The following is a 27,146-nucleotide window of genomic DNA, read 5'->3' as shown; positions in this document are numbered from 1 at the left end:
TGTAGACCTCAAGATCAATCATTTGTGTCACCTCAAAAGGCTACAATCCTAGGATTATCTTGAATTAGTTCTATTCAGTTTGCACCTGACTTTATTTTTGGAGGTTTTGATATTTCGAGTCTCTATAGAGTTCTGGTATTAGTGTTGTGTTATTGGTATTGGTGTTGTGTTATTGATGTTGCATGATGTGTTTATGTATACATAAAATTAGACATCCTTGCTAGTCAAAAACACATCCTTGTTAGTCAAAACACTACTAGCTGAGTCTGGAGTATTGTATCTAGAACATAATTTTTAATATTGACCTATTATTCTGCCTGCCAATAAATAATCAAACATAACTAATGTTACTATTAGGATTAGTACAAAAATTGGTTGATAAACATAGCAAAATAGAAGACACCAATAAATTTCTGCATCAATTGATTAATTAATTAATTATTAAACTTGATACAAATAATTATCTATTAACAAATAGGAAGCTATGAGTCAGAAAAATGGCAGTGCCCAAAGCAGGGCATTCTCTTAATAATAAAAACAGACCTCCAACAAATATTATGAAAATATATTAAGGCAGTGAACAAAGTGGTGGTCATATAAATGTGAAAGTGATAATGGACATTTGGTTCCATGCATCTCTGATCATTTACACACATTTTAAAAATAATACTTAAATGTGTATTAATATAAAATACATTACATCATACAAAAATATCATCAGGTAGGTCCGACAGTCTGGACATTTACAGTGAATGCATACATCCTTATTTATGTTAAGGACAAATGAATAGCTATAAAACATCACTAACATTGTGCACACAACACATATACCCCAGAAAGAATACATAACTACCCAAATGAGAGGAAGTTGCTGAAAGACTCTATGCACTCCACAATACACTCAGGTCCATGTTAGAATATCCAACACCGATATAGAAGGAAGATGTTCACCAAATAGTGATAGCTACCATTGCTACTGCTAAAGCACTGACAATGGTCGATGGTGTGTAAAGGGCTCCATGCTTAGCTGTTGGCTTTTCGCTGGGTGTTGGTGAAATATCTCCTACAAAAGTTGTGGGAGGAAGTAAAGATGGTGAGTTGGATGAGGGAGACACTGCATTTCGAGTTGCAGGAGAAGTCTATGTTGCTGGTGGTGCACTAGAGTCTGGATGTGCAACCATTAAAATATGTTACATACTCTTTTTGTTATTAAATTTCTATTCATATTAGTTGAAAAAAGGAAATAACACAACTCTCTTTACATAAAATTTCCCTTTAACTACAGATGTATATGACATTTAAGCCAAGCCGAAAGAAAATATAAACATACCTGTAGATGGAAAAGCAGCTGGAGCTCCTACAACTATTGGTAAACAAAAACAAGAAGCATATCAATTACAACTAGTTTTTTTAAATTGATTAGAATAATTACTGATTACTACTAGTTTTTAAAAACTGAATAGAATAATTACTTCTTTATAATGTTTCTTGATTTAATTGTGTATATGTTTTTGAATAAATGTTTTGGATCACACTCATCCATTATTAGGATGTTAGCCAATTATAACTAGTTTTTAAAAAAAGAGTAGATTAATTATTGATTACTACTAGTTTTTTAAAATTGAATAGAATAATTACTTCTCTTTATTGTTTCTGGATTTAATTGTGTATATGTTTTTGAATCAATGTTTTGGATCAAACTCATCCATCATTAGGATGTTAGAGAATGCAGAAACACCCTTTGAACTCTCTAACATCCTAATGATAAATCGAGAGAGATCTGAAACGTTGATGCAAGTACACATTGAATCCAGAAATAGTAAGAATAAATAATTTAAAAAACATTAAAGTGTATTTACCATTGCATTAACTAAGAGCTCAAGTGGTGATTTTGCAAGCTCCTGGTAGAACCGGAGCCCTTGTTTGATTAATGGGAATGCCCAATAGATTGGTGGTAGTGAACAATTGGCACATGCACATTCTTCTGCTCTGTGCTACAGAATATAAGGAAGTGCAATATCCCTATGATAGAGTTGAGATGGACATATTACTAGTGATATAACCCAAACAGGGAGATAGTGTTGCCACAGAAGTTGCACACCCTGAAGATTAAGCAGCCACACCGCCATACTCTGCAACTCCTGTTATTATTACCACATGACATTTTGGTGCAGGAAGAGGTTATTAACACTTCTACGGAGCTAAAGGAAGTAAAGATTATTACAACCATCACTTTGTGCCATGAATGAAGGAACGCGTAAATAATTCATTTTTACCGCATATATGACTCAAATTAGAGCTAGTTTACCTTAAAATGGCGAGGAGAGAAATGCAGTAAAAGGTGAGGGAGGGGTTGAGATGTGCTCCAGAAAACATATCCAATTGAGAGTATTTCAATCATCACAGCAAGACCAGATGACAAATCCAGGCCAAGCAAGCTATTAGGTATGTACGCAAAATGTGGAAGCAAAGACTAGGCACGTGAAGTGTATTGCAGAATGCCACTTTATGAAACCATAAATGTGGATGCAGAAAATGGATTAGTTGAAAGGCCCTGGAAATTTTTAAACAAATGCAAATGGCAGGTGTAAAGCCAAAGATGACAACACCTTGAACTCGTTAACTAAATACTACAAAAAGGCATTGTCAAAATCCTCACCACCCAAAAAAGTATCACCATTTGTGGCCTTGATCTGTAAAAGAAGGCTTACATTAGGTTTCAATTGTTCCCACCATAAAACAAGCATGATGCAGATGGCCATCCTCATAGCCTAAACAATACAAGTTTTAAATTAAAAACTAAAATAAAATTTCCCAAGGCTTGAAGTAAAATATGTGATATCCACAGTTAAATAAGTCATGAAAAAGTAGTAAACATCTGGAAATGATCTTATAAATTTTAGACGTATAAACAAAATTTGTTCGCATATCCTGCATATCCTACATATAATCTATTATTTAAATAGCGAGTCAAAATTGGTTTCCAAATCCTAAAGATCTGAAATAAATGCCAAATTCTATTGTAATATAGCCAAAAAATAGACAAATTTGTTAAAAAGGTTATTATAAAAAAACACAAATTTGTAAATACTGTTATTTTTACAGATCAGTTAGGATGAGAACCCTGACCTTGCCTGCAAAAGGAGTTAATCAGATTCAGAGGTACAAAAAATAGTTGGAAAACGTTTATAGGGAATATATTTATCAGCACAAATTTTCTGATTATATAGTGCACCTGTGAAATTCTATTTGCATGAATTGTTACAAGTCGCAGTTGGGTACTGCTCAGGCTTCCAAGATAAGGTAAAAGTGCTTTTCCAAGGACAATATATATGTCTACTGGAAAAGAAACGACCATCTGTACAAGCAGATATATTCCTTTTTTCTTCATTCTGAATAACATATTTTTCAGGCTTGAACATAAAACAACTTAAGCAAAGAAAATATTAACAAGGCAGAAAATCTACAGTGACCTGCATTTATTAGCAGCAAATAAATATATTTGGAAGCCAAAAACAAAAGCCTACCTTCCGAACATCTGCACTGTGGTTCCCAAAAGCATCAAATAATGCAGGCAAAAATGAAGGTATCTGAGCCATAAGTTCCTCCCATGGAAGTCGACCCACAAGCTGCAGAACCAACAAATGTCAGTTATAGCACAACATGGCATTGGTAAAGGCTCTTGCTTTTACATGATCTATTAAATAAATTGGCATCCACCATTACCACCTGATTGTGTGTTTTCTTTTGGACAGTTGTAGGATAACCACCCAACGCATTAAAAGAAGTGAAATCAAGATTTTTAAATTGTGTTGGAGTGATTATTTGCGAAGTCTGAAGGAAAGAAAGGTAAATGAACTGTTTGATAAGCAGTCCACAAATTATTATTATTTATACATAGTAAAAAACATGACAGTGCATTCATATCAATTAAGCTCATGTCAATTCCTAATAGAATCTAAAATGTCAACCTGCTCAGAGTAAATTCCCACGAAGTTGTATATATGTCATGCCCAGTCACAAAAGTACAGATGGTAACATGATGATAACATTATATTCATATTTTTTTCACAGCATAAGCCACATTATATTCACATTATATTAACACAGTAGCAAAGTTTGTGATAGTCAGACAGTATCAGAGTTTGTAGGGCCATTGCCACCCAAAAAAGTAATAAGATTTACAAGCTTTAAAGGCCGAAGTTTGTTTCAAGTTTGCAATATTCATTAACATGGACAGTGTTAAAACCCAATTACATCAAAATTCCTATTGCTTGACAATATCAATAATCGTGTTGTTCACAGCTAATGTGAAAGTGCCATAGACGTGGAGCCTCCGCAACATAAAGACCATTGGCGAGATGTCCTATTGGTATTGTTCGTATGTTATATCTGTGATATCTGGGTAATTTTGTTGAAGTATGTCTCCTTGCAAGGAGTAGTCGATGTTGCCTTCTTGTGTATTCAATGTGCAAAGTATGTTATGGTGGCAAGAGGTTTGTGTGTCGACATTGCAATACGTGCAAGGGACAAAGTCCATGTCAATTGCAGCATCAAATGGTAGGGAGTGGTGGCACGTTGAGCAAGATATTTCATAGGGTGGAAAGTAGGCATTCTTTGCTTTGAGGACACCGACAACCTGCAATTGCACTGTGTATGGTAAGAAAAGAATTATAAATACTATGTAGTAGAAAGCTTAGGGCAGAGTTGTAAAGGTACGTGTGATCACCTGGATATTACATTTGGCAAGTGTCTCCAAATGTGCTTTTGTGCACTGGTCATTAAGCTCTTCAATGAGAGTAGACTGCGATGGGTGGAATGACTGAGTTCCTTGGGGACCATTACGCACGATATTTTTGAACAGTATAAAAGGCATATCTACTATTGAGAAGAATTGTTGCAAAGTTGCACACAATTCTGTGTATGTGGTGGAGATGAGCAAGGGCAAAAGCGGACATGACAGGAGGAACAAAAAAAGAAGGTGCAATTCAAAGTGTTCAAGATGTATAGTGGCCATATCTTCCTGCAGATCACCATCCTTTATATGTACTTCAAGGTGTGTTTTGGTCAAATGGTAACTAGTTCCAATTGCTCTGAATGAACCAACGGAATAGTGGCACTTAGCTTCGCTTAGTTGTGAGATTGTAAAGTCGGGTGCTAGTTTGTGTTTGGTACAAATGCATGGGATAGTTTCAAAGGTGCTTTTTGCAGTGAGAGCAATGCAACAATCGGCATCACCTCTTTCGTACTGTGATTTATTTTTAATTGTAAAGTTGGAAATGCGGATTCTTGATCCAATGGTCAAGCGTGGCAAAAAGGTGTCCACCAATGTGTTGCTAATATTCATTGTGACTGTCATCTGGCCTTTAGAATCTATCAGGTCCACATGCAATATCTCAGTTTTGTTTTGTGTGTTGGTGTACTTGGTAGGTCCATATACAGCAAGAATGTCACCTTCAAACATACAACCAACTCGTTGTGTACACAGGTCCAGTATTGTGCTAGGTTTTGGCGGTGTTGAAGAAAGGATGCACAAGGAAGGGTCAATAGGGAATTAATGAAAGAGAATTAGGAAAGAAAATATGAAGAAAGGAAGAGATTTAGCTCCAGTACCTTTTGATAAATCAAGTATATAAAATCTGATTTTAATTCCAAAAACAACTCCTATAGAATCTTCCACAATTAGCACAACATATTTTACACAATTTTTTGCTCGTGTACCTATCTAAAATGGGCTCGTAACTTCAATTCCATCACTAATTGTCAATCCTCCAATGTCTGTAACTGATGTAAAACAAAACAATTTTACTAACACAGTGTCCTTTATGAATCTGGAAAAGTTTTCTTGGGGGTGGAAATAGACAGTAAGAGACATTTGCATCTTCTATCTGTACTATATGTGGAGAAAATTGTGGAAATTTGGATTGAAAATGAAATAATAATAGAGACTAGAGTAAAAAGAATTGCATTCAATCATCAATTTTATGCAAATTTAGGATATCTTTTTCTTAATAAAAGAAAGGAAGTATAGGTAATCACACAATTTTATTACTGCAAGAGAATGTCGGAGATTGAAATGAGAATAAAGTTTGAAAGCTATCAAGCAAAGAAAGTGAAGTATAAATAAGAGTCAATTGAAAAGAAAAATTGAAATAGATGGCAGAATTTGAGAGGGATACCTATGGCTTGAATGGCTAGTTTGTGGAGCATGTCTAGAAGATGGTGTTGTTTGTTGTCTCAGAGGTTGGAGTTGGCTACAAGACATGAGAGGAAAACATCAGTAAAGGACTTCAGGAAACATTGTGTAAGTGTAAGTCTTCTTACTACGTTGGGCATTTTTACCATTTGCTTATATGCATGGCTTCAGCACCACTCTCTTGCTGATCACATTCCATGTGGCCAATGGATCTGCAGGAAAAGTGCAAAAAGTGTTTTAGTGACTTGAAGGGTTTGACAGGGTATGAAGGAATCAAAGTCAGATAATTCAAGTCAAACTCCAATGTAAATGTGAGTTTCAGAAGGTAGAACTTTTGTTATCAGTATTGACATACATTACCTCTTGCTTGTATGTGGCTGTGGATTGGGGTTTTGTTGTTTGGTGGAATGTGAATTGGGATTGTGCTGCTTGAAAGAATCCATATGTTGACTATAGATAAAGCAGGAAGGGAAGACAAAATATTAGTGTGCTTTCTGTACATGGCTGGTTGTGTCAAAAATGTCTCATCTCACAAAAGGGAAATGAATACTGAGTAGACTAGTGACCAAGCAGAAATGTAATCTATTGATGGACAAGAAATAGAGTGGAAGTGAAATTGAAGGAGGAAATAAGCTGAAAGATAAATAGTGTTAGTAGAAATGAGATAGATGGTTTCGATACCCTTTTTTATGTTCACTTTTGTGCGGTTGCATTTTGATAGGGGCGAAGTTTTGTTGTTCAATGTTGTTAATTTGCCTACAAGAAAGCAAAGCAAAAAGTGCAACTTAGAGAGTGAATGAAGACATTGTATAAGGATCAATGTATACAAGAGAAACTTATAGAGTGAATGAATGAAAACGTGCTATGAGGATAAATGTATCTATGGAGGAACACCATCTTTACCATTTTATTGTGTGTTGTTGTGGAGAGGTGGCATCCGGTGCACTGGCTTCCATGTTGGTGAGGCATCTACAAAGTCAACAGATTGAGATCAATGCAATGGTGGCAGATTTATGGAATGTTGTTGAAAATAAGGTTATTCATTAACAAAGTGGGGAGTAAAGAGGCATATTTAGCTTCAATGTCATTAGTGTTTGACAACACTAGGAAATCAATGCAATATGGAAGAGGTGTGAAGTTCATTAGCAGAGTGCACATAGGTTGTCGTTTCCATATGTGCTCATGTGAAGGAGTGCTATTTTTCTTATTATATTCGACCTTGGTAGAGCTCCTGCAAAGGGAAGAAATCATAGCATAGGAAGGCAATCAGAGTGCAAAGTCAATTAGATATGAATTTCTTTTTTAATTTACATGACAATAACTGATTGACATATTGTGCTATGTTGTATACATAATCGACATATAGGCCTGGACTATAACAAATAATAAATTCAAGGTGCAACGGGCACTAGAAAGAGAGAAGTAATGCAATTTGTGAAAGCAAATAATTTGGGTGGGAATGAAGGAATTGAGAGGGGTACCTTTGTTTGGTATGACTTGCTTGTGTAGCGAGGGTGCTGCAAGGGTTGTCTTTTCCTTTGAGCTGATCGACATGGCTATAACACAGCAAAGCAAACAAACATCATAAGATTTGATGCTAATTTTATTGTTAAATAGCAAAGCAAACAAATGTTGCAAATTGTGATGCTAATTTTATTGACACACAAGTTTACATTTATTTAGTACAGTAGGCATGTTTTACCACTTTGTTGTTGGTATTTGTGCAGTAGGTGCTAGTTGTTTCAAAGTCTCTTTGTTGTGCACATATTTACAAAATACAATATTTAGAACCATCCAATGTCAGGGTATTTGTAGAAAATACAAAATTATTAATCAAGCAATTATTGCAATATTCTTTAAAGTTATCACCATCCAATGTCAGGGCATGTGTAGAAAATGCAAAATTATTAATCAAGCAATTGTTGCAATATTATTTAAAGTTACCACTGTTTTCCAAGGTGCTCTTGTAAGCTATGAGCATCTGGCTGGCTGCAATGGACATGTATGGAAGATCTGCAAAAGCAAAGCAGTGAGTGCTAAAGAGACAATAAAAATGCTTGTCCAGTGAAAATGTTTGTGCTAATTCTATGTAGGTAAGCAATTTGTTGAAATTGTCTAAATACTGTACTGTTTTTGGGGCAAATGATGTTCCTTGGAAGATATTGATCCAAATGACATTGCTCGGCTGGGGTCCATGTGTTAAGTGACCTGCAAAAGAGTGGTGACATTAGACTTTGTGAGGGGAACTTATGCTATGCATGTAAGAATAAAGCATGTTCTGCAATAGTATTAGCACAAGGAATGCTATAGGTAGATAGTTACATGTTGGCTAAGGGGTATCTTCTATTAATGTTTGCTCATTGCATTGTTGGTATTTTGGTATGGTTTTGTCATTGATGTCAACACCTACTAAATACACCTACTTTGGAGATCCAACAACATTCACCGGCAAACAGTAAACTGTGCAACAGTTACTGGTATATGATTAACCGGTAGGATATAATGTTCACCGGTACCTGGAATGACATGGAAGACACTTGGTAATGTCGAAGACATCATGTGGACACTTTATTTTGAAGTAATAAATCATTGGTATATTCTTACTTACATATTTGCTTTTACCGACAAATAGGTCCAGGTTATCTAGGGTTACACCGACAGGTTTATCTTTTCCAGATCAGCATGGCACGCTATGGAGATGATTTATTATTGTTGTAAATGCATAAGCCGACATATTCAATCGGTTATTGCATCGGATATTGTATTGTTTGTAAAATGTTTTTATTGTAATATCTTGTAGAGCCGACCTACTAAAATTGGTCTTAGGGTATGGTATAAATGTAAGATCTTATTTGTAAGATCAAGTGTGGAATGCAAAAAAGATTCAAGTGAAAGTATATGCGAGATAAAGTAGAGGCATACACGAAGACATCATTTGAAGGTGAATTTAGGTGTTTGTAAAAGCATATCAGCATTACACCGGTACTGAATTCAACATATGTAGATGCAATTTTGTGCAGTACATTCTTATTGGATTTAACCTTCCAACTGTAGTCAGTGTGACTCCCATTTGTGATTGAGCAATGAGCTCTAGGCTGTTGGCCTTTCTACATGTGCAGACCCCTCTTGTACACTTACTATCTGCAGTAGTATCATCTGATTGTGGGTAAGGTTTCCCACCATGGTTTTTATCAGACAACTGATTCACCCCCCCCCCCCCCCTCTGTTGTCTCCGGGACCTACAATTATATCAGAGCCTAGTCCTCTTTTTGTAGAAGTTTAACAACTTGAGGAGATCCAATGTCTACTAATTATTTCAGAAAGGATAGTCCTAAACTTGATGGAACCAACTATGGGATATGGAAAATCAGAATGGAGACACATCTAAATTGCATTGGTAAAGACATCTGGGAAGTTACTAAGAATGGTTATACTGCTGCTGTAGCTGGTCAGACTGCTCCCACTACTTTAGCTAAAGATGAAGAAAATGATTGCAAAGCAAGAGAAGCACTCTTGAGCGCATTATTAGATCAACAAATCATGGGATTATCAGATAGGTCCACTACAAAAGCTATTTGGGATCATTTGGAAACACTGAATGAAGGGGATTCCACAGTCAAAATTGAAAAAATTGAAAGCTTCGGAGTCAAGTATGAACATCTGAAAATGGATGAAGATGAAAGGATTTCTGCTTTTATGGAAAGAGTAAATGCAATTGTTTTGGGTATCAAATGTTGTGGAGGAACCTTGAGTGAAGATGAGATTGTTTCAAAAATCTTAAGAGGTTTGCCACCGGCATATAAAATGAGTTGAGAACAATGCCTAATACATCAGTAACTAGGGATACATTGACTGGAAAACTTTCAACTTTTGAAATTGAGGAATTTGGTCTTGTTACTAATATAAAAACTGATTTGGCCTTCAAAGCATCAACATCATCTGCTCCATCCTTTGACAAATCAGACTGGAGAGCCTTTTATGCAAGAGAACTTGAAGAAACTAGGAAGGAGAATGAAGAGCTTGAAGAACTTGAAGCACTATTTGCAAGAAAAATGCCAAAAGGACCAATTGGAAGTAAGTATGAAGGTAAAGCACCCTTTAAATGTTTTAACTGCAATAAGATTGGTCATATGGCTTCAAGATGCCTTGATAGACTGCTAGGCTAAGAGAAGAAACTAGAAGAATATACAAACCTAATCCTGAATATCAGAGATACAGATTTGAGAAAAACAAAGATAAATCTTGTTACATTGCTGATGAAGGTGTGACTGATGATTCTGATGAGGATCCAGCAAACAATGGATGGGTCTTTGTTGCTATAACAGAAGATCAACCAGTACCTATTGCTCAACCGGTAGAACAAGCCCTAGCAGCTAAAGTTGAATCAAAAGATGAATGGATTATTGACTCAGGATGCTCACATCACATGACTGGAGACAAAGGTAAATTCTTGAACTTTCAAGAATACAATGGAGGTTTAGTAAGATTCGGAGATGACAAAGCCTATTCAATCAAAGGTAAGGGTTCAATATCTCTTGATGGTAAACATAACACTGACAATGTCTACTATGTTGAAGGATTAAAACATAATCTTTTAAGTGTTGGTCAATTAGTTGAGAAAGGTTTTCAGTTACAATTTAAAAATGGAAAATGCAAAATCATGAATAGAACTGGTTTGGAAATTTCAACCGGTAATCAGACTAGAGGTAATATCTTTCATTTGAATAATAGTGAAAAGGCATGCTTAACTGCACATATAGATGAAAGTTGGCTATGGCATAAAAGACTATGTCATGTAAATTTTGATTGCATGGTAAAAATCAGTACTTCTAAGGCAGTTCGAGATCTACCTAAAATTGTGAAACCTCATAATACAATTTGAAGGAATGTCAATTTGGAAAACAAGTTAGAGCTAGTTTCAAAAGTATTCCAGAAAAATCCAATAATGCCCTTGATTTAATTCACACTGATTTATGTGGTCCAGCTAAAACTAAAAGCTTACAAGGTGATAGATATTTCATGCTAATTATTGATGATTATTCTAGATTGTGTTGGGTTACTTTTCTTAGAGAAAAATCAAAAGCACTTGGGAAGTTCAAACTATTCAAAGCAATGGTTGAAAATGAAACCGGTAAGAAAATTAAATGTTTAAGGTCAGATCAAGGAGGAGAATTCACATCTAAAGATTTTAATACATTCTGTGAAGTAAATGGAATCAAAAGACAGTTATCAGCACCTCAGACACCACAACAGAATGGAGTTGTTGAAAGAAAAAACAGAACTATCTTGGATGTAGCAAGAAGTATGTTATCAGAAGCAAATCTACCACATGTGTACTGGAGAGAGACAGTAAGCACTGCTGTCTATACATTTAACAAAGTTCACATCAAAGGTGAAACCGGTAAGACCCCTCATGAACTATGGTTTGGTAATACTCCTACTCTTAAGTATTTCAGAATTTTTGGAAGTAAATGTTATATTAGAAGAGATGAGTATATTGGCAAGTTTGATCCTAGAAGTGATGAAGGAATATTTCTTGGTTATTCATCTAAGAGTAAAGCATATAGATGTTTTAATAAAAGATTATAGAAAATTGTTGAGAGTACAAATGTAAAGATTGATGAACAATTCAGAGGAACTTCAAGGTATATAGACTCTGAACCGGGAACAAAAATTATGACAAATGGACCTACAATAAATCCACCAGTATAGAATGATGATCCAGTTACTCCGGTATCATCAGAGGAATCCACAGTAATTGAAGAACAACAACAGACTAAGACACCCCGGTATGTAAGACTGAATCATTCTGAAGATCAGATAATTGGAAGCAAACTTAAAGGAGTCATGACAAGAGGAAGATTGGCAAATGAAGAGGTATATCTTATTTCTCAAATTGAACCATTATCTATCAATGAGGCATGTGAAGATAAATTTTGGATTAAAGCTATGGAAGAAGAATTAGGACAAATTGAGAAAAATAATACTTGGACATTAGTTCCCCGGCCTAAAAATAAAAATGTAATTGGAACCAAATGGGTATTTAGAAACAAACTCAATGAAGATGGTAAGGTTGTCAAAAATAAAGCAAGAATAGTGTGTAAGGGATATTCTCAGAAAGGAGTTGATTACAATGAAACCTTTGCACTGGTAGCCAGAATTGAGGTAGTTAGATTATTCTTGGCTTTTGTAGCTCACAAGGATTACAAGTTTATCAAATGGATATTAAATGTGCATTTTTGAATGGAGATCTTGAAAAGGAAGTCTATATTGAACAACCTGATGGATTTTCCTTGACAGATGATAATGATATGGTTTGCAGATTAAGAAAAGCTCTCTATGGATTAAAACAAGCTCGAAGAGCTTGGTATGCAAGATTGGATAAGTATCTTTTAAAGATTGGTTTTACTAAAGGAAATGGAGATAGCAATTTATATTACAAAGTAACTAATGATGACATCTTGATTATTGAAGTATTTGTTGATGATATAATATTTGGAGGAGAAGATGAATTATCCAAAGAATTTTCTCTTGAAATGCAGCAAGAATTTGAAATGTCTATGATCGGAGAAATAAAATTCTTTTTAGGATTGCAGATTTTACAAATTGATAAAGGCATATTTTTGAGTCAATCTAAGTACTTGAAAGAACTACTTAAGAAATTTGGGATGGAGAACTCTAAACCAGTAAGCACACCTATGACTACAAACGACAAATTATCTCAAAGGGATGAATCTACACCTGTTAATCCAACTAGATACAAATCTATGATAGGAGGTTTACTATATTTGACAAACCAGACCTGATATTATGAATGCAGTATGTATAGTTTCTAGATTTCAGAGTAATCCTAGGGAAAATCATGAATCAGCAGTAAAAAGGATTTTTCGGTACTTACAAGGCACAACAAATCTTGGATTATGGTATCCTAAAGATGAAAATTTTGATCTATATGCATACACAGATGCAAATTGGGCAGGAGATGTGGATGATAGAAAAAGCACCACTGGAGGAGCATTCTTTCTTGGAAAGAGATTAGTTTCTTGGTTAAGTAAGAAACAAAGTTGTACATCTTTATCAACAACAGAATCAGAATATGTTGTAACAGCAACAAACTGTACACAAGTACTTTGGCTTAAGCAGATGTTGAAAGACATAAAGGTAAAATGCAAGGAACTTATTACTATATATTGTGATAACACTACAACAATTGATATATCTAAGAATCCAGTATTACATTCTAAAACAAAACATGTTTCTATCAAACTGAATTTTCTAAGGGAAAAAGTTAAAGAAAAGGAGATAAAACTGGTTTATGTGAATACTAAAGAACAACTTGTAGATATTTTCACAAAACCTTTGCCTAAGGAAACTTTTGAGTATCTTAGAGATCAGCCCGGAGTCATACCTCCACCGGTAGAGACTTAGACAGTTGATGATTGTCATCAACTGGCAGAATTAAATGGACAAATCTTTTATTCCGGTATTTGATGAGGAAGCTACTTCTCAGGGGGAGTAGTTGGTATTTTTGTATGGACTTATAATTTGTAGCTTTGGCATTTGATGTCAAAGGGGGAGAGATATATGAAAAACACATTATCAATTGAGGAGAGATATCTATGGTGAAAATTGGTACAGGATAACATCAAATAACTCATGTTGCTTCCAGGGGGAGAGATTGTCACCATGAGGAGATTGTTGGTTTTACACTTGGCATTTCTGTTTTGGCACTTTGATGGTTTTTCCATCTTGTGTTGCCATCAATGCCAAAGGGGGAGATTGTTGGTATTTTGGTATGGTTTTGTCATTGATGTCAACACCTACTAAATACACCTACTTTGGAGATCCAGCAATATTCACCGGCAAACAGTAAACTGTGCAACAGTTACCGATATATGATTAACTGGCAGGATATAATGTTCACCGGTACCTAGAATGACATGGAAGACACTTGGTAATGTCAAAGACATCATGTGGACACTTTATTTTGAAGTAATTAATCATTGGTATATTCTTACTTACATATTTGCTTTTACTGGCAAATAGGTCCAGGTTATCTAGGGTTACACCGGCAGGTTTATCTTTTCCAGATCAGCATGGTACGCTATGGAGATGATTTATTATTGTTGTAAATGCATTAAGCCGACATATTCAATCGGTTATTGCATCGGATATTGTATTGTTTGTAAAATGTTTTTATTGTAATATCTTGTAGAGCCGACCTACTAAAATTGGTCTTAGGGTATGGTATAAATGTAAGATCTTATTTGTAAGATCAAGTGTGGAATGCGAAAAAGATTCAAGTGAAAGTATATGCGAGATAAAGCAGAGGCATACACGAAGACATCATTTGAAGGTGAAGTTAGGTGTTTGTAAAAGCATATCAGCATTACACCGGTACTGAATTCAGCATATGTAGATGCAATTTTGTGTAGTACATTCTTATTGGATTTAACCATCCAATTGTAGTCAGTGTGACTCCCATTTGTGATTGAGTAGTGAGCTCTAGGCTGTTGGCCTTTCTACATGTGCAGACCCCTCTTGTACACTTACTATCTACAGTAGTATCATCTGATTGTGGGTAAGGTTTCCCACCATGGCTTTTCCCTTACAGGGTTTCCACGTACAAATATTGGTGTCATGTGTTGTGGATGACTTTGTGCTTATGTTTCATGCATCAATTCTTACCGGTATAGCAATTTACTGTTAACACTGTCTGCCGGCATACTTAACTGATTTACCAGTATTAAGCATTAAGTTGGTTAATAAGTTTTTGGTTTGAATTTATCAGACAACTGATTCAACCCCCCCCCCACCCTCTTAGTTGTCTCCAAGACCTACATGCATAGCATATGGCATGGCTAGACAATATTGTCTATGTGTGTGAGAACAGTATCATTGTTAGTCCAATATGCTTCCAACCTCTTGGTCCTAGCTATGTGTGCATTATTGTTTGTCCAAATGTGATCAATGTTGCTTCTTGGCAAAGTATCTTTCTGTTCATGTAACAAGTGCAAGTTTTGTAGTTGCATGTGTCTTTTAAACAGTTGTATTGTTTTTCTACTGTATTGATATGTCAATGTTGAAGTCACCTACAATATAGACAATGATGCCACTAGGAGCAGTTGCCATTGCTTCATTGATAATAGCAATGATGTTGGTAACTAATGTTCTTGGTTTGGCATAAATATTACAAATGGAGAGTGTGTGTTGATTAACACTACATGAAAGGAATAGTGCTTCAACATTGTCTAGTGTTAAAGTTGTTGTGCTAACCACATGTATGTTTTTGTTAATACAAGTCATTATGCCATGAACATGGAATGCTGCAAAACAATTGTAGCCTGGAAGTGTATTGTCCGTTGTTGGTGAATACAAGTATGTTTCCTGGAAGCAAATAATGTTTGATGACATTAGGTCTGTGTCACGTAGGATGTCTTCTCTATGCGTTTGGAAATGTCGAGTGTTTAATGTAGAAATGACTATTTGGGCTATATTTTTTTGATAGTGCATGTCATTTTGAAGAGTCCAATTACCAGTTGTGGTGAGTCATTCCATCTCATCTATGACTATTGGCTTTATCTTGATGTTTCATGGTGTTAGAGGGCTCAACAAGAACAATGTTTCAATAATTGATGTGCGACTCAGAGCTGTATAAGATAAACCATGTTGGTGGACACCGAAAGGTTCAAATGCAAGACTATGCATGGTGAGTCCCTGTGCTCTATGTATTGTTCGAGCACATGCCAGCTGAAGTGGAAATTGTTTTCAAATAGTAGTCTTCTGTGTCGAACTATGTCTAGGGAGTGGTGTTGCAACTTGAAGAATTGGCACCCATCCATTGTTAGCATTTGTTTGGTTTGGCTATGGTAGTTTTGCATTTTGAGATCTTCCAATGCGCCGATCGTTGAATTCAAGCCAAATGACATCGACATTGTTGGTTTGTGTATATGATTTGAATCGTCCATCTGAGCCATTGACAAGACTATCTTGTATATCATAGTTACCACCATATATCTCGATCAATATGTCTTCTTTTAACATTATTTGATTTGTGAGATTTGCACTATGTTTGTACAATTGTTCTATAGGAACAATGTTGTCATGTTCATCAATTGTATTAATTATGAGTAGTTCTCCAGGAAGAGTAGATAATATCTTTTGGTTGTGTGTATCGACATCTTTTCTTTTGTAAAAAAGAAATGGAAACGTTGGGTCTGTAGGTGGTGTGCGTAAACATTTGCTATTCAAATATGCTATGTCTTCCTTGGTTTGCGAGCCCGTGCATATTCTGTTGAGAACAACAACAAACAACTGATCTGTTTGCCTCATTGTAGTTTGCAGATTGAAACATTTGACACATTGTTGCCAAAAATCATATGGCAATAGGTTAGTGTCTATTGTTGGTGGTTGAAACACTAGACAATCGTGTATAGGTTCTGCCTGGTACAAGTCACCACAGAATATAATGTCCAAGCCATCGAAGTGTTTAGTTGGGGTTTGCATTATTTCACGAAATCTTTTGTCAATGCAACGCAATATTCTAGCTCCAACTAGAGAGATCTCATCAATGAGAACAAGACGTAATTGCTGGTATTCCTTTGTCAATACATCTAATCTTTCTGAACTTAGAGTATTAGAAGTGGATTTGTTAAATGGTATGAACAATGCAGAGTGCAATGTTATGCCTCCTATATTATAGGCTGCTTTTCCTATGTATGCAAGTAACAACCCCTTCACTTTGTCTGGGTGACTATCTATTGTATTATTGTATAGACGAAGAAGTCCTTGATACATTGCCTTTGCAGTGAAGGTTTTCCCTGTGCCAACACCTCCTGTTAAGAACAAGTACAATGGCTCATTTGGGTTGTGTTGTTTCTTCATTAATATGTCTTTTACTATAGCTTGTTGTTCTTTGTTCAGCATTCTACGAGTAGCATAATATTTTTTATTTTCATTCAGGTGGGGATGTCCAACTATTTCAAATGATCTTGACACTTTTTTGACGTAGACATTGTGTCTTAGTGTGGCTATGTCTGGTTCCAAGTTGTACTCTTTGTTGTCATCCTTATTTGTCTTTCGTACATCGTGTACATTTCTATAGTATTCGTCTTCGAGCTTTGCATCATTCATAGCATCGGCCATATCACCCCATGATTTGTTTACATTGTATGTGTACTTTGCTTCATTAATGTGTATCATTTTTTCATTGTTGGCAAAAGCATCTTGCCAAGTTTCGAAGCCTTGCTTCAATGTGTTTTTTGTTGGTGGAAAAAGGAACGTACAGTAGAAGTTTCTCTCTATAATAGTTGTCGGTGTCAACATGCTTATCATACTTGATAAATCTGATAATTTGAGGTCAACCGTGCTTTGCTAATTTTCCTCTTGTCATTGCATATTCTGCAACAAATTCTGCAAGACAAATACTAGCTAATGCTTCTGGGTGTGCAATATAATGATCAACAGAGCTTTTGCAAGCAACATTTTGCGACTCATTTGGTTCATTGTCAAGAAGCTTGCGAGTCTTTAGAATAAAAGTGTGGTTGTGAGGGGTGGAAGTATCAATGAATTTACAAGTACGTGAACTATAGTTAAGGGGAAGAGAGAGGACAATGTGTACAGCTTGTTGAGCAAACATTTGTTGCAGGTTGAGCAAGGCATTTCCTAGTTTTGTTACCATGTTTATGGCATCAATGTTATGTTGCTTGTGATCTCTTCATATTTTGTTGAATGCAGTTGTCATTGAATTATTGGGTTTTGTCATGTAAGAGCTACAGTACATTGCTGCAGCATATGCATTGAGGACAAATTGTACATCTGTGTTTGCTTGCCATAGATGTGGAATGCGAGGTGCAAATGAATTATTCCATATATGAGCTGGCTTTCTTTTGAGAAATAATTTTGGCCTGGTCACTGTAGACCGTATGGCTATGATGTATTCATGGTTAGATATGTTTATGTTGGCTAAGAAATCTGCAAAGGAGACGCATGGCTCATAGCTTGATGTCTCTAAAATTGATCTAACGTTAGGAGTAGTGTGCATATTGTCATGGACTTTGTTAATGAATGGTTCAAGTAATGTTGTTTCCTTCATTGGACGCTGTGGGAAACCAAAGCGGCACTTTCTCATTCTTGACTTCCCACATTGCTTTGCGTGATGGTGCATATGCACTCTAGCTATGTGGTCATCTAAAGTGTTTGTGTTGCAAGTTATATATTTGTCGACAAAGCCTCCAATAGTAGCATTGCTATCTTTTCCATAGATCGACGCGTCTTTAACCCATAACATGAAATGGTCATGTTCATTTCCTTGACTTTGGAATTCTGTAACTGAGAAGTAGTCCAATACATTTCCAAAAAAAGTTTCATCTGAACAAAATAATTGTTTCATTGCATTAATTCTATGTTTGTAATAGCGAGCACAAGTGATGGGATCTTTTTTTATCAAAGATGAAATGTCAATGTCAAACAACGAATCAAGTTGCATTTGTCTTGTGGTCATGTGATGTGCCATGTAGAGTTCTCTTAATGTTTGTGTCAATGGTACCCAATTTTGCTCTACACTAGTGAATGTCAAAAAAAAAGTTGGTGGGCCTAATTGTCGTATCATTGCAAAAACATTCTTCTTGAGATGTTGTAAATAATCTGGTGAATTTCTGATCTTCTTGAGATCTGTATATCCAATATTGGATTGGAGAATTTTCTCGAGGTTTGGTTTGTACTTGACATCTCTTGCTTTCAATGTTCTTCCTTTTAACTTTCCTTTGCAGTTCTTATCCAAATGCAAGAAAACACTTGAGCAATCAGTATTTTGATAGCTTTGAAAATAAAATTAGTGGTGTGATATGCGAATGTTTGATTTGAATTTTGTAATTCCCTCTGAGCAATTCAATGATATGAATTTTTTTTTGAAATTTGTTCATCACGTGGTTCGCCAAAAAATAATGTTAGAAAGTTCATCTCTTCTGCATACTTGTCTTGGAATATTCCCAAAGGTTGTTTCCCTTCTGTAGGTGCGATTTCGATCATTTTGTCTTGAAGAGAATGTATAGTTTGCGACTCGATGAACCCATGTATCACAGTGTCTGTTTCGACCTCCATGGAATTGTCAATTTCATTGTCAGTGTCAGTTGATGAAGAGTCGCTACTAGGTGCCTCTTCTTGTGAAGGGTACAAATGGTCATGCCATTTTTTGTTTAGTTTCACATTTTGCATTTTGTATAATGTTGTTTTACACAATTCGTTCAAAGAGTTCATAACAGTGTTCGGGCGCACTTTGCCTTTTTTATATGCATTTTTGTATTGCAAACATCTCTTCAATGCAACAGCAACTGTCCATGTTTCATCACATGATCATGGCAATGTTGTTTGTATAATATTAATATCTGTTGGAACATTAATAATTGTTCCAGTTAATCCAAGTTGGGATCTTTTGTGTCCTAATTGCCAAATTTGTGCAAATGCAATTCAGAGTGATACTAATCTTTCTTCAAGTTCTAAAAGTGTAGACATGTGTACTAATGGCTTATATGTTTTGATATGTTCTGGAGTTGCATATGATGGTTTAATGTTTTAGTTTAGTTGTTGTTTACAAAATTTGCATATGCTTTGACTAGAAGTGTGTTTTTTGTTTGGTAGTAGGTGTTGGTATGCTTGTATCATTTTTGGTGTTAAATTTCTCATGTTCTTCTTAAAATGGAGTCGGACACATATTGTACAGACATGTTTTGGTGTGTCTTGTATCTTTTCAATGTAATGTTCTAGTTTTGTTTGTGAGCTTCTTGTTGAGTTTCGAATCCCCTGCTATGCAGTTGCTTTACGTATTTGTTGTTTCACTTTGCAAAGCGAGTCATGTGTGATTCTTTTCAACAACTTTGTAGATTGTTTTTCGGGTTCGATGGACGTTGATATATGCATAGCTGTGTTGAAAGCATGTTTTGATTGTGTTGAAAGCCTGTGCGAATTAGTTGTTGGTCTTGCTTGAACCAATGTCATTATAGGTGGTTGTTCAAAATCTGAGTTGCTATTAGATTGTCCACTCTAGATGGGTTATAGTGTGTATGCATTTCATTGACTTTGTAACTCATGATATTGTATACTTTGGTAGGTGTCAAGGATTTGCAATATTCTTGTATGCACATGTTGGTCATTCTTGACCATACTTTAACTCTTACTTGCAAGATGTAGGATAGCCACTCAAAACAGAAATCTGCACCATCAAGTTTTCTTTGCTCATATGGATCTCCAATTTTTGCAATATATGCTTGCCAACTTGACATGCCACAACTAATCGTGAGGTCACAACGGATACATGTTTCTATGCAACCTATTGCTACATTGTCTTTGGAGAGTAGTGCATTGCAAAATGATTGAGCCATGTACCGTCGAATAGATGGGCCATCGTATTCATTGTCTGTTAGAGTGGCTATTGTATTGAACAAGCTGTCGCCACAATCTGACATTGACAATGCATCTTTGCACAAGTTGGGCACTGCATTTGTAAACTTGTCTTTTACAAAACTAGTAGTCGTTATAGGAGTCGTCTCTGAATTGTGGAGTAATCTATTTTGCACCATGTATAGAGTCGTTTTCTTGTTAATTAGCGGTTCAAAATGTCCACGAGTAGGGTTTTGGTCATAGAATAGAATAGAATATGCATTGCTTTGTAAGTTCTTATTGAAGTGCAAGTACTTTGATTTTCTTGTTGAAGACCAAACACATATTTCAATTTTTAGCCATTTGGCTAGCCATCCTATACAAAATGCATCTCCCCAAAGGCCATTCTCATTACAACCTAGCAATGGAATTGCTGGGAGACACATGCGTCGTAGATAAGTGTCAATGTCACATACTCCATGCATTTCATACAATCCTTGGGGGTCGAGTTCATGGTCGTATGAATATAAAGCATCATGATCATTGATTTCTAGGCAATTTATAAAATGGTCAATAGTTCCAATGCGTAGCTCTGTAGAAGTGTATTGCATGTGTAACAAGAACTGGAAAGAGTCAAAAAGACAATCGCCTACATTGTATACAAATGATTTCACCCTAAACATCTTATTTTTTTCCAATATCATGTCAATTGTTTGTTTTGACAAGTCCACACTACAAGGTTTATAGTTCTCCGTATCTATAATATTATTTAATGATTTTGTTGACTGCAATTTTTTGTCCATGTTGCACATTATCGAGCAATGGCCAAATGGGTAACAATAAAAGTTCAACAATATTATCCTAATCATAAAATTCATGCCAATTAGCCCACTATTTGAACTCCAAGGTCTCAACGATGGCCATGCCCCTCGATCCTGGAGCATGCAAAACAATTTTGTAATCATTGACATGGAAAATGAAAAGTGCATCTAGCTAAGATGAGGCATACATAAAGATGTAAAAGTGCAGTCTGCATTGCAGGAGGAGAGGCATGATTTAAAAAGGCAAGAATAAAGTTGTTTGATGATCAACAAAGCATATTGCATAAAGTTTATTAATATCTTTGCTGCGAAACAAAGTAGTTTGGCATATATAGTTGTGGGTATGGAAACTTGAAGTTGTTTCTTTTAAAGTAATCTAAGGACGTGAACTAAATTAAAGAGAATTTTAAAACAACTAGAAAGATTCAAATAGCCAAGGCAACTAACCAGATTTGAGGGTATTATTTCAACTGTACAATGCACAACAGAAGCGCAAAAGTATCTTACCCTTTATGTGTTGTGTAATTAGATGCTACCAATGCTCAATGTGCTTTGCGATCCAGAAATCTTGTAAATGAGATATGCTGAACACACAACATAGGAAAGAAACCAGATACATTAAAGAGAGCAAGGGAAGAAAACATTCAATGAATGAGTAGTGTGTCATAAAAGAAGAGGTGCCCAAAAGAAGAAAACATATATATCAAGCATTCGATAGTAGATCAACTTTATCAATTCACATATATTGTGGCGGCTACACAGTTCGAATGGCATCAGGAATCGATTTATTTTTTATATTTTTACTAATGTAGACATGACTATACAGAGGGAGCTGCGATGCACGGTGTGCAATTTCCATGAGGACAAAATGCCTAGGAAAGAAAATATGAAGAAAGGAAGAGATTTAGCTCCAACACCTTTTGATAAATCAAGTATATAAAATCTGATTTTAATTCCAAAAACAGCTCCTACAGAATCTTCCACAATTAGCACAACATATTTTATACCATTTTTTGCTCATGTACCTATCTAAAATGGACTCGTAACTTCAATTCCATCACTAATTGTCAATCCTCCAATGTCTGTAACTGATGTAAAACAAAACAATTTTACTAACACAGTGTCCTTTATGAATCTGGAAAAGGTTTTTTGGGGGTGGAAATAGACAGTAAGAGACATTTGCATCTTCTATCTGTACTATATGTGGAGAAAATTCTGGAAATTTGGATTGAAAATGAAATAATAATGCAGACTAGAGTAAAAAGAATTGCATTGAATCATCAATTTTATGCAAATTTAGGATATCTTTTTTTTCATAAAAGAAAGGAAGTATAGCTAATCACACACAATTTTATTACTGCAAGAGAATGTTAGAGATCAAAATAAGAATAAAGTTTGAAAGCTATCAAGCAAAGAAAGTGAAGTATGTATAAGAGCAAGTACCAAGTGAAACCCAGATTCGTATTAAAATGAAACGAAACTGTGACAATGAAGACAAGGTTCTCAAAGTTTTTAAACACTTAATGTTTTTCGAGAATTCAAGCAGAATTGACAAAGGAATGAATATGAGGAAATTTTGCAGTTTCATTTGTCTATGCTCAGTGTGGCATTTTCTTTTGCTGAATCAGCTTGACTGTGGGCTTCTTGTTTGTTTTGAGTCTCTACAATCAAAACCCTACAAAATAACTCAAGTTATGCTGAATGTAAATCAACCAAAGGAAAAATGAACTGGGGTACTGGATTTTTAAATAATTTGCAGTCTGTTGGAAATGTGAAAAACTCTAGTAAGAACAGTGGCCATATGAAATTTTCTATGAATGGCTCTCTTCCTGAAAGTATGGGATTGGGAGGTGATATTTTACACCAGTTTTTGCTCATGTACCTATCTAAAATGGACTGGTAACTTCAATTCCATCACTAATTGTCAATCCTCCAATGTCCGTAACTGATGTAAAACAAAACAATTTTACTAACACAGGGTCCTTTATGAATCTAGAAAAGTTTTTTTGGGGGTGGAAATAGACAGTAAGAGAAATTTGCATTTTCTATCTGTACTATATGTGGAGAAAATTCTGGAAATTTGGATTGAAAATGAAATAATAATAGAGACTAGAGTAAAAAGAATTGCATTGAATCATCAATTTTATGCAAATTTAGGATATATTTTTCTTAATAAAAGAAAGGAAGTATAGGTAATCACACACAATTTTATTACTGCAAGAGAATGTCAAAGATCGAAATGAGAATAAAGTTTGAAAGCTATCAAGCAAAGAAAGTGAAGTATAAATAAGAGCAAGTGCCAAGTGCAACCCAGATTTGTATTAAAATGAAACAAAAATATGACAATGAAGACAAGGTTCTCAAAGTTTTTAAACATTTAATGTTTTTGGAGAATTCAAGCAGAATTGACAAAGGAACGAATATGAGGAAATTTCGCAGTTTCATATGACTATGCTTAGTGTGGCATTTTCTTTTGCTGAATCAGCTTGACTGTGGGCTTCTTGTTTGTTTTGAGTCTCTGCAATCAAATCCCTACAAAATAACTCAACTTATGCTGAACGTAAATCAACCAGAGGAAAAATGAACTGGGGTACTGGATTTTTAAATAATTTGCAGTCTGCTAGAAATGTGAAAAACTCTAGTAAGAACAGTGGCCATATGAAATTTTCTATGAATGGTTCTCTTCCTGAAAGCATGGGATTGGGAGGTGGTTGGCAAGTGGCATATCAATTGCAACAGTTTGAATCAAATTAGAGTGCAAGTTTAAAGAGAGTTTTTCTTTATGCTGGATCTGCCTCTCACATCCCTTCAGCTGCAGGTTCTATAAGATCATTAAAATCATTACCTGGTTTAGAAGGACATGAATCCATGCAAGTTTCTGCTTTGGTGGGTGATCCAGCGTTGTCTTTGATGGGTGCATAATTGCAGGTCCAACAACATTTTCTGATCATGGTCCATAAAAGATGGACCCTTTTTAAAGAGCAAGAATCAAGTATATTTGCATGTTAAGTCTTGGCAATTGACACTTTATTACACTTTATTGATAAAACAATATAACAATAAAACAAAGCATCAAAATTATTCCCATCTGTCTTGTACAATCATGCCTCTCTGAATTTTACACATTACACATTGAAGCACATAAACCAAAAGATCTTTTACAAGACAAATTCCAAAAAAATCGACAAAATCAGACAACCACAATCAATATTTCCTAACAAAAGATTCTCCATGAAGTGAATTTGTAGCCAATTGACATTTGCAATCAGATCATACTATTGGTTAATATCAAATCAGTTACATTCTATCAGCCTATTAGTGAATATGACAGTATACCTGTTGAGAAATTTTAACCACTACTAATTCCAATAGGTTCTTTGTGCCATGACCAGTTTATGGATGGTTTTGTATCACTACTTGAGTTTTCAGTTTTAGCAGGAAGAAGTGATTCTAGGCCAACCTTCTCCATTGCCATTGAAGAAGTCTACGTACGCACTTTATTTATAAGAAATCACATGTCCATATTTTTGGTGGCCACATTGTATTTACATGCAAGACCGCTTCCCTCAAAACCCACAACAAAGTGAAAACAGCTTATGTGAATTTAGTGAACACAGCTTGTGTGCATTTTGTGTAGAGTGCAGTGGACATTTGTCATATAAAAAGACATAGAGATACAGCCAAATACTTACATTTTGATTATTATATTGTATTGTATTGTTGTATTGGGAAACAACTGAAGGCTCCCCTCTTTTCTTTATTCTCTTATTTTAAAATAAAAACACGAAATCCTCTGTATTGTGTTTGGATTACTTGATGGGAAGTGGAAATCGTTACTTGCATTAACGAAGACAAATTTGTGTTGTTTTCCAATGAATAGGTGCTAAGATCGTGGAGAAAAAATAATGTAAAGCGAGCAACTACCACTGCAACGCACTGACAGACACATTGTACCGTGTGCGTTCTCTCCCGTTGGAATTCACATTTTTCTCTGACATTCTGCAGCCTTCAATAGAAACCAATAAGAGGCAACCAAATTAAGATACAAGACGATTCAAATGTGCCAAGCTATTCATGGGATGAACATCATTAACCTTAAAGACTAAACAAGAGTCTTTGGTAAGATACACTCTTACATTTGTTTAGTGCTTGTATATATGTAAATAAACTTGGATGGCATTAAAGAAACAAAGGAAACAAATGTGTATAGACATTTAGACCAGAGAAGAGAAATGCCAAAGGAAACAAAGGTGTATGGATTTGTTGAAAGGCCCTAAATTTTTTTAGACAAATGCAAGAGGTAGGTGTAAAGCCAGAGTTGATTACACCTCTCAGTATCATTCCAACAAAACAGGGTATGGATATACTTCAAAACATAATGCGGATTGTTGTCAAATGTTGTAGTTGTCAATGCCCAGGTACATATCTATGCCTCAAAAAAGGTAATTAAGGTGATTACTTGGTAATCTCCCCTCTGTAGTTTCTGCTTATGCAAACTGGGGTCTTTGGAATAGGATATCAATGTTGCATAGCTAGGACTTTGAAAATCTTAGCTGGATATACATCCATGAAAATTGCAAAATCCCATTCTAGTTTCTACAGATTGATCTAAGATTTTATAATTTCTCTCAGTCTATGGAAAATGCACTGCCTAAGTGACATGCTAACAAAACACACACAAATATTGCAGTTAGGATGCTTTCCCTTTAAATATAGTGGAAAAAATCTATAATGAGCGCTGAAGTTTCTGAATTCCAACTCCATTTCCATCATTGAGGGATAAAAGAATTCATATAAGAGTTCATAATGGTAGAACTAAACGTGATGTCAAGAATTTATGAAGCATAAAGAATCAAGTTCCGACATATTGGAGTTTTCCTTGCACACCCCTAAAATTTTATGAGAACCATACTTGCAATCCAATTGGGGGATAACTTGTTGAACCTGCAAATACTAGAACAGAGAAGAAAAATAATCCACACGCACATTTAGCTAAATGGGGTTGCGTAAATACCAGAACAGAGCAGATTTCGCTGAAGAAAAGCTGAAGGTAAAAAGGTCACGTCGTGCTCCAGGACAGCTAAACATTAAAAATGAGGCATCATGCGTTTATTAATATTGTTTCATTGTCATCTCCCACCTGTGTAGTAACGGGTCCTCTGCCCTGCATGCCCAAAACGAAAACCCTAAGAGCCATCTGTCTCTGCACATCCACGTCGCACAGGTGCAGCCGTAAATGCCAACTGTGGGCAACAGACACTAACCGAGATCTAGTTTTTGCCCCCTTCCTCTGTATCCGGGCGTTCTCTTGCCTTGGGCTTTGCATTGCCTATCCGTACACCATCTATAGCCTGCCAACGCTCCCACCTTGCAAACAATGGTTAAAACCCAAGCACATATCTCTGCCAAATTGGGATTTAGACTTAAGAAATTGGGATTTAGACTTAGGATAGTCTTGACATAGAACAAAACAAGCCATCCTATTGGCTGTCAAAAGATACGATTATTAACTAATTAATGTGAAGCCCTGCCAATAGTTCCTTGCGGGAGGCAGGAACTAACAAAAGAAGATTACTCTCCATTAGGGCTAAAATAGGTGCGTAAGGATAATGATTGAGTTCGATTGTTTTCTTCCTATCCTCGAAATAAAAAAACAATATCTTCTGTGGTGCAGATGTTACAAGCTCTGGTTTCGAAGATACAAATTCGCTATGGAGATATCAATCACAAAGCATTTGGTATCTATGTTATCC

General features: G+C 35.6%; 2 protein-coding genes and 1 pseudogene across 2 annotated transcripts; 1 reads left to right on the top strand and 2 right to left on the bottom strand.

Annotated features, from left to right (window-relative positions):
- LOC131035458 (bifunctional levopimaradiene synthase, chloroplastic-like) overlaps positions 1 to 27,146 on the top strand; it is a 33,650-nt pseudogene that overhangs the window by 2,538 nt on the left and 3,966 nt on the right.
- On the bottom strand, positions 851 to 27,133 carry LOC131035500 (uncharacterized). The gene is made up of 16 exons (XM_059213403.1): positions 26,408 to 27,133; positions 8,325 to 8,404; positions 8,141 to 8,209; positions 7,899 to 7,947; positions 7,678 to 7,752; positions 7,100 to 7,165; positions 6,878 to 6,952; positions 6,557 to 6,646; positions 6,343 to 6,408; positions 6,180 to 6,254; positions 3,528 to 3,629; positions 3,236 to 3,392; positions 2,309 to 2,771; positions 1,860 to 2,141; positions 1,331 to 1,363; positions 851 to 1,165 (listed from the first exon to the last, which is right to left on the bottom strand). The coding sequence occupies exons 1-13, from the start codon at positions 26,479 to 26,481 to the stop codon at positions 2,631 to 2,633; spliced, it is 1,119 nt and encodes a 372-aa protein (XP_059069386.1). The 5' UTR covers positions 26,482 to 27,133; the 3' UTR covers positions 851 to 1,165; positions 1,331 to 1,363; positions 1,860 to 2,141; positions 2,309 to 2,630.
- On the bottom strand, positions 4,079 to 5,618 carry LOC131035499 (uncharacterized). The gene is made up of 2 exons (XM_057967209.2): positions 4,730 to 5,618; positions 4,079 to 4,639 (listed from the first exon to the last, which is right to left on the bottom strand). Exons 1-2 carry the CDS (start codon positions 5,462 to 5,464, stop codon positions 4,367 to 4,369), a joined length of 1,008 nt encoding a protein of 335 aa, XP_057823192.2. The 5' UTR covers positions 5,465 to 5,618; the 3' UTR covers positions 4,079 to 4,366.

This window comes from Cryptomeria japonica, chromosome 10 (genome assembly GCF_030272615.1).
Source record: "Cryptomeria japonica chromosome 10, Sugi_1.0, whole genome shotgun sequence".
Taxonomy (NCBI): Eukaryota; Viridiplantae; Streptophyta; class Pinopsida; order Cupressales; family Cupressaceae; genus Cryptomeria; species Cryptomeria japonica.
Note: the sequence above shows the minus strand (reverse complement) of the source record. Positions and strands in the feature narration are given on the sequence as shown.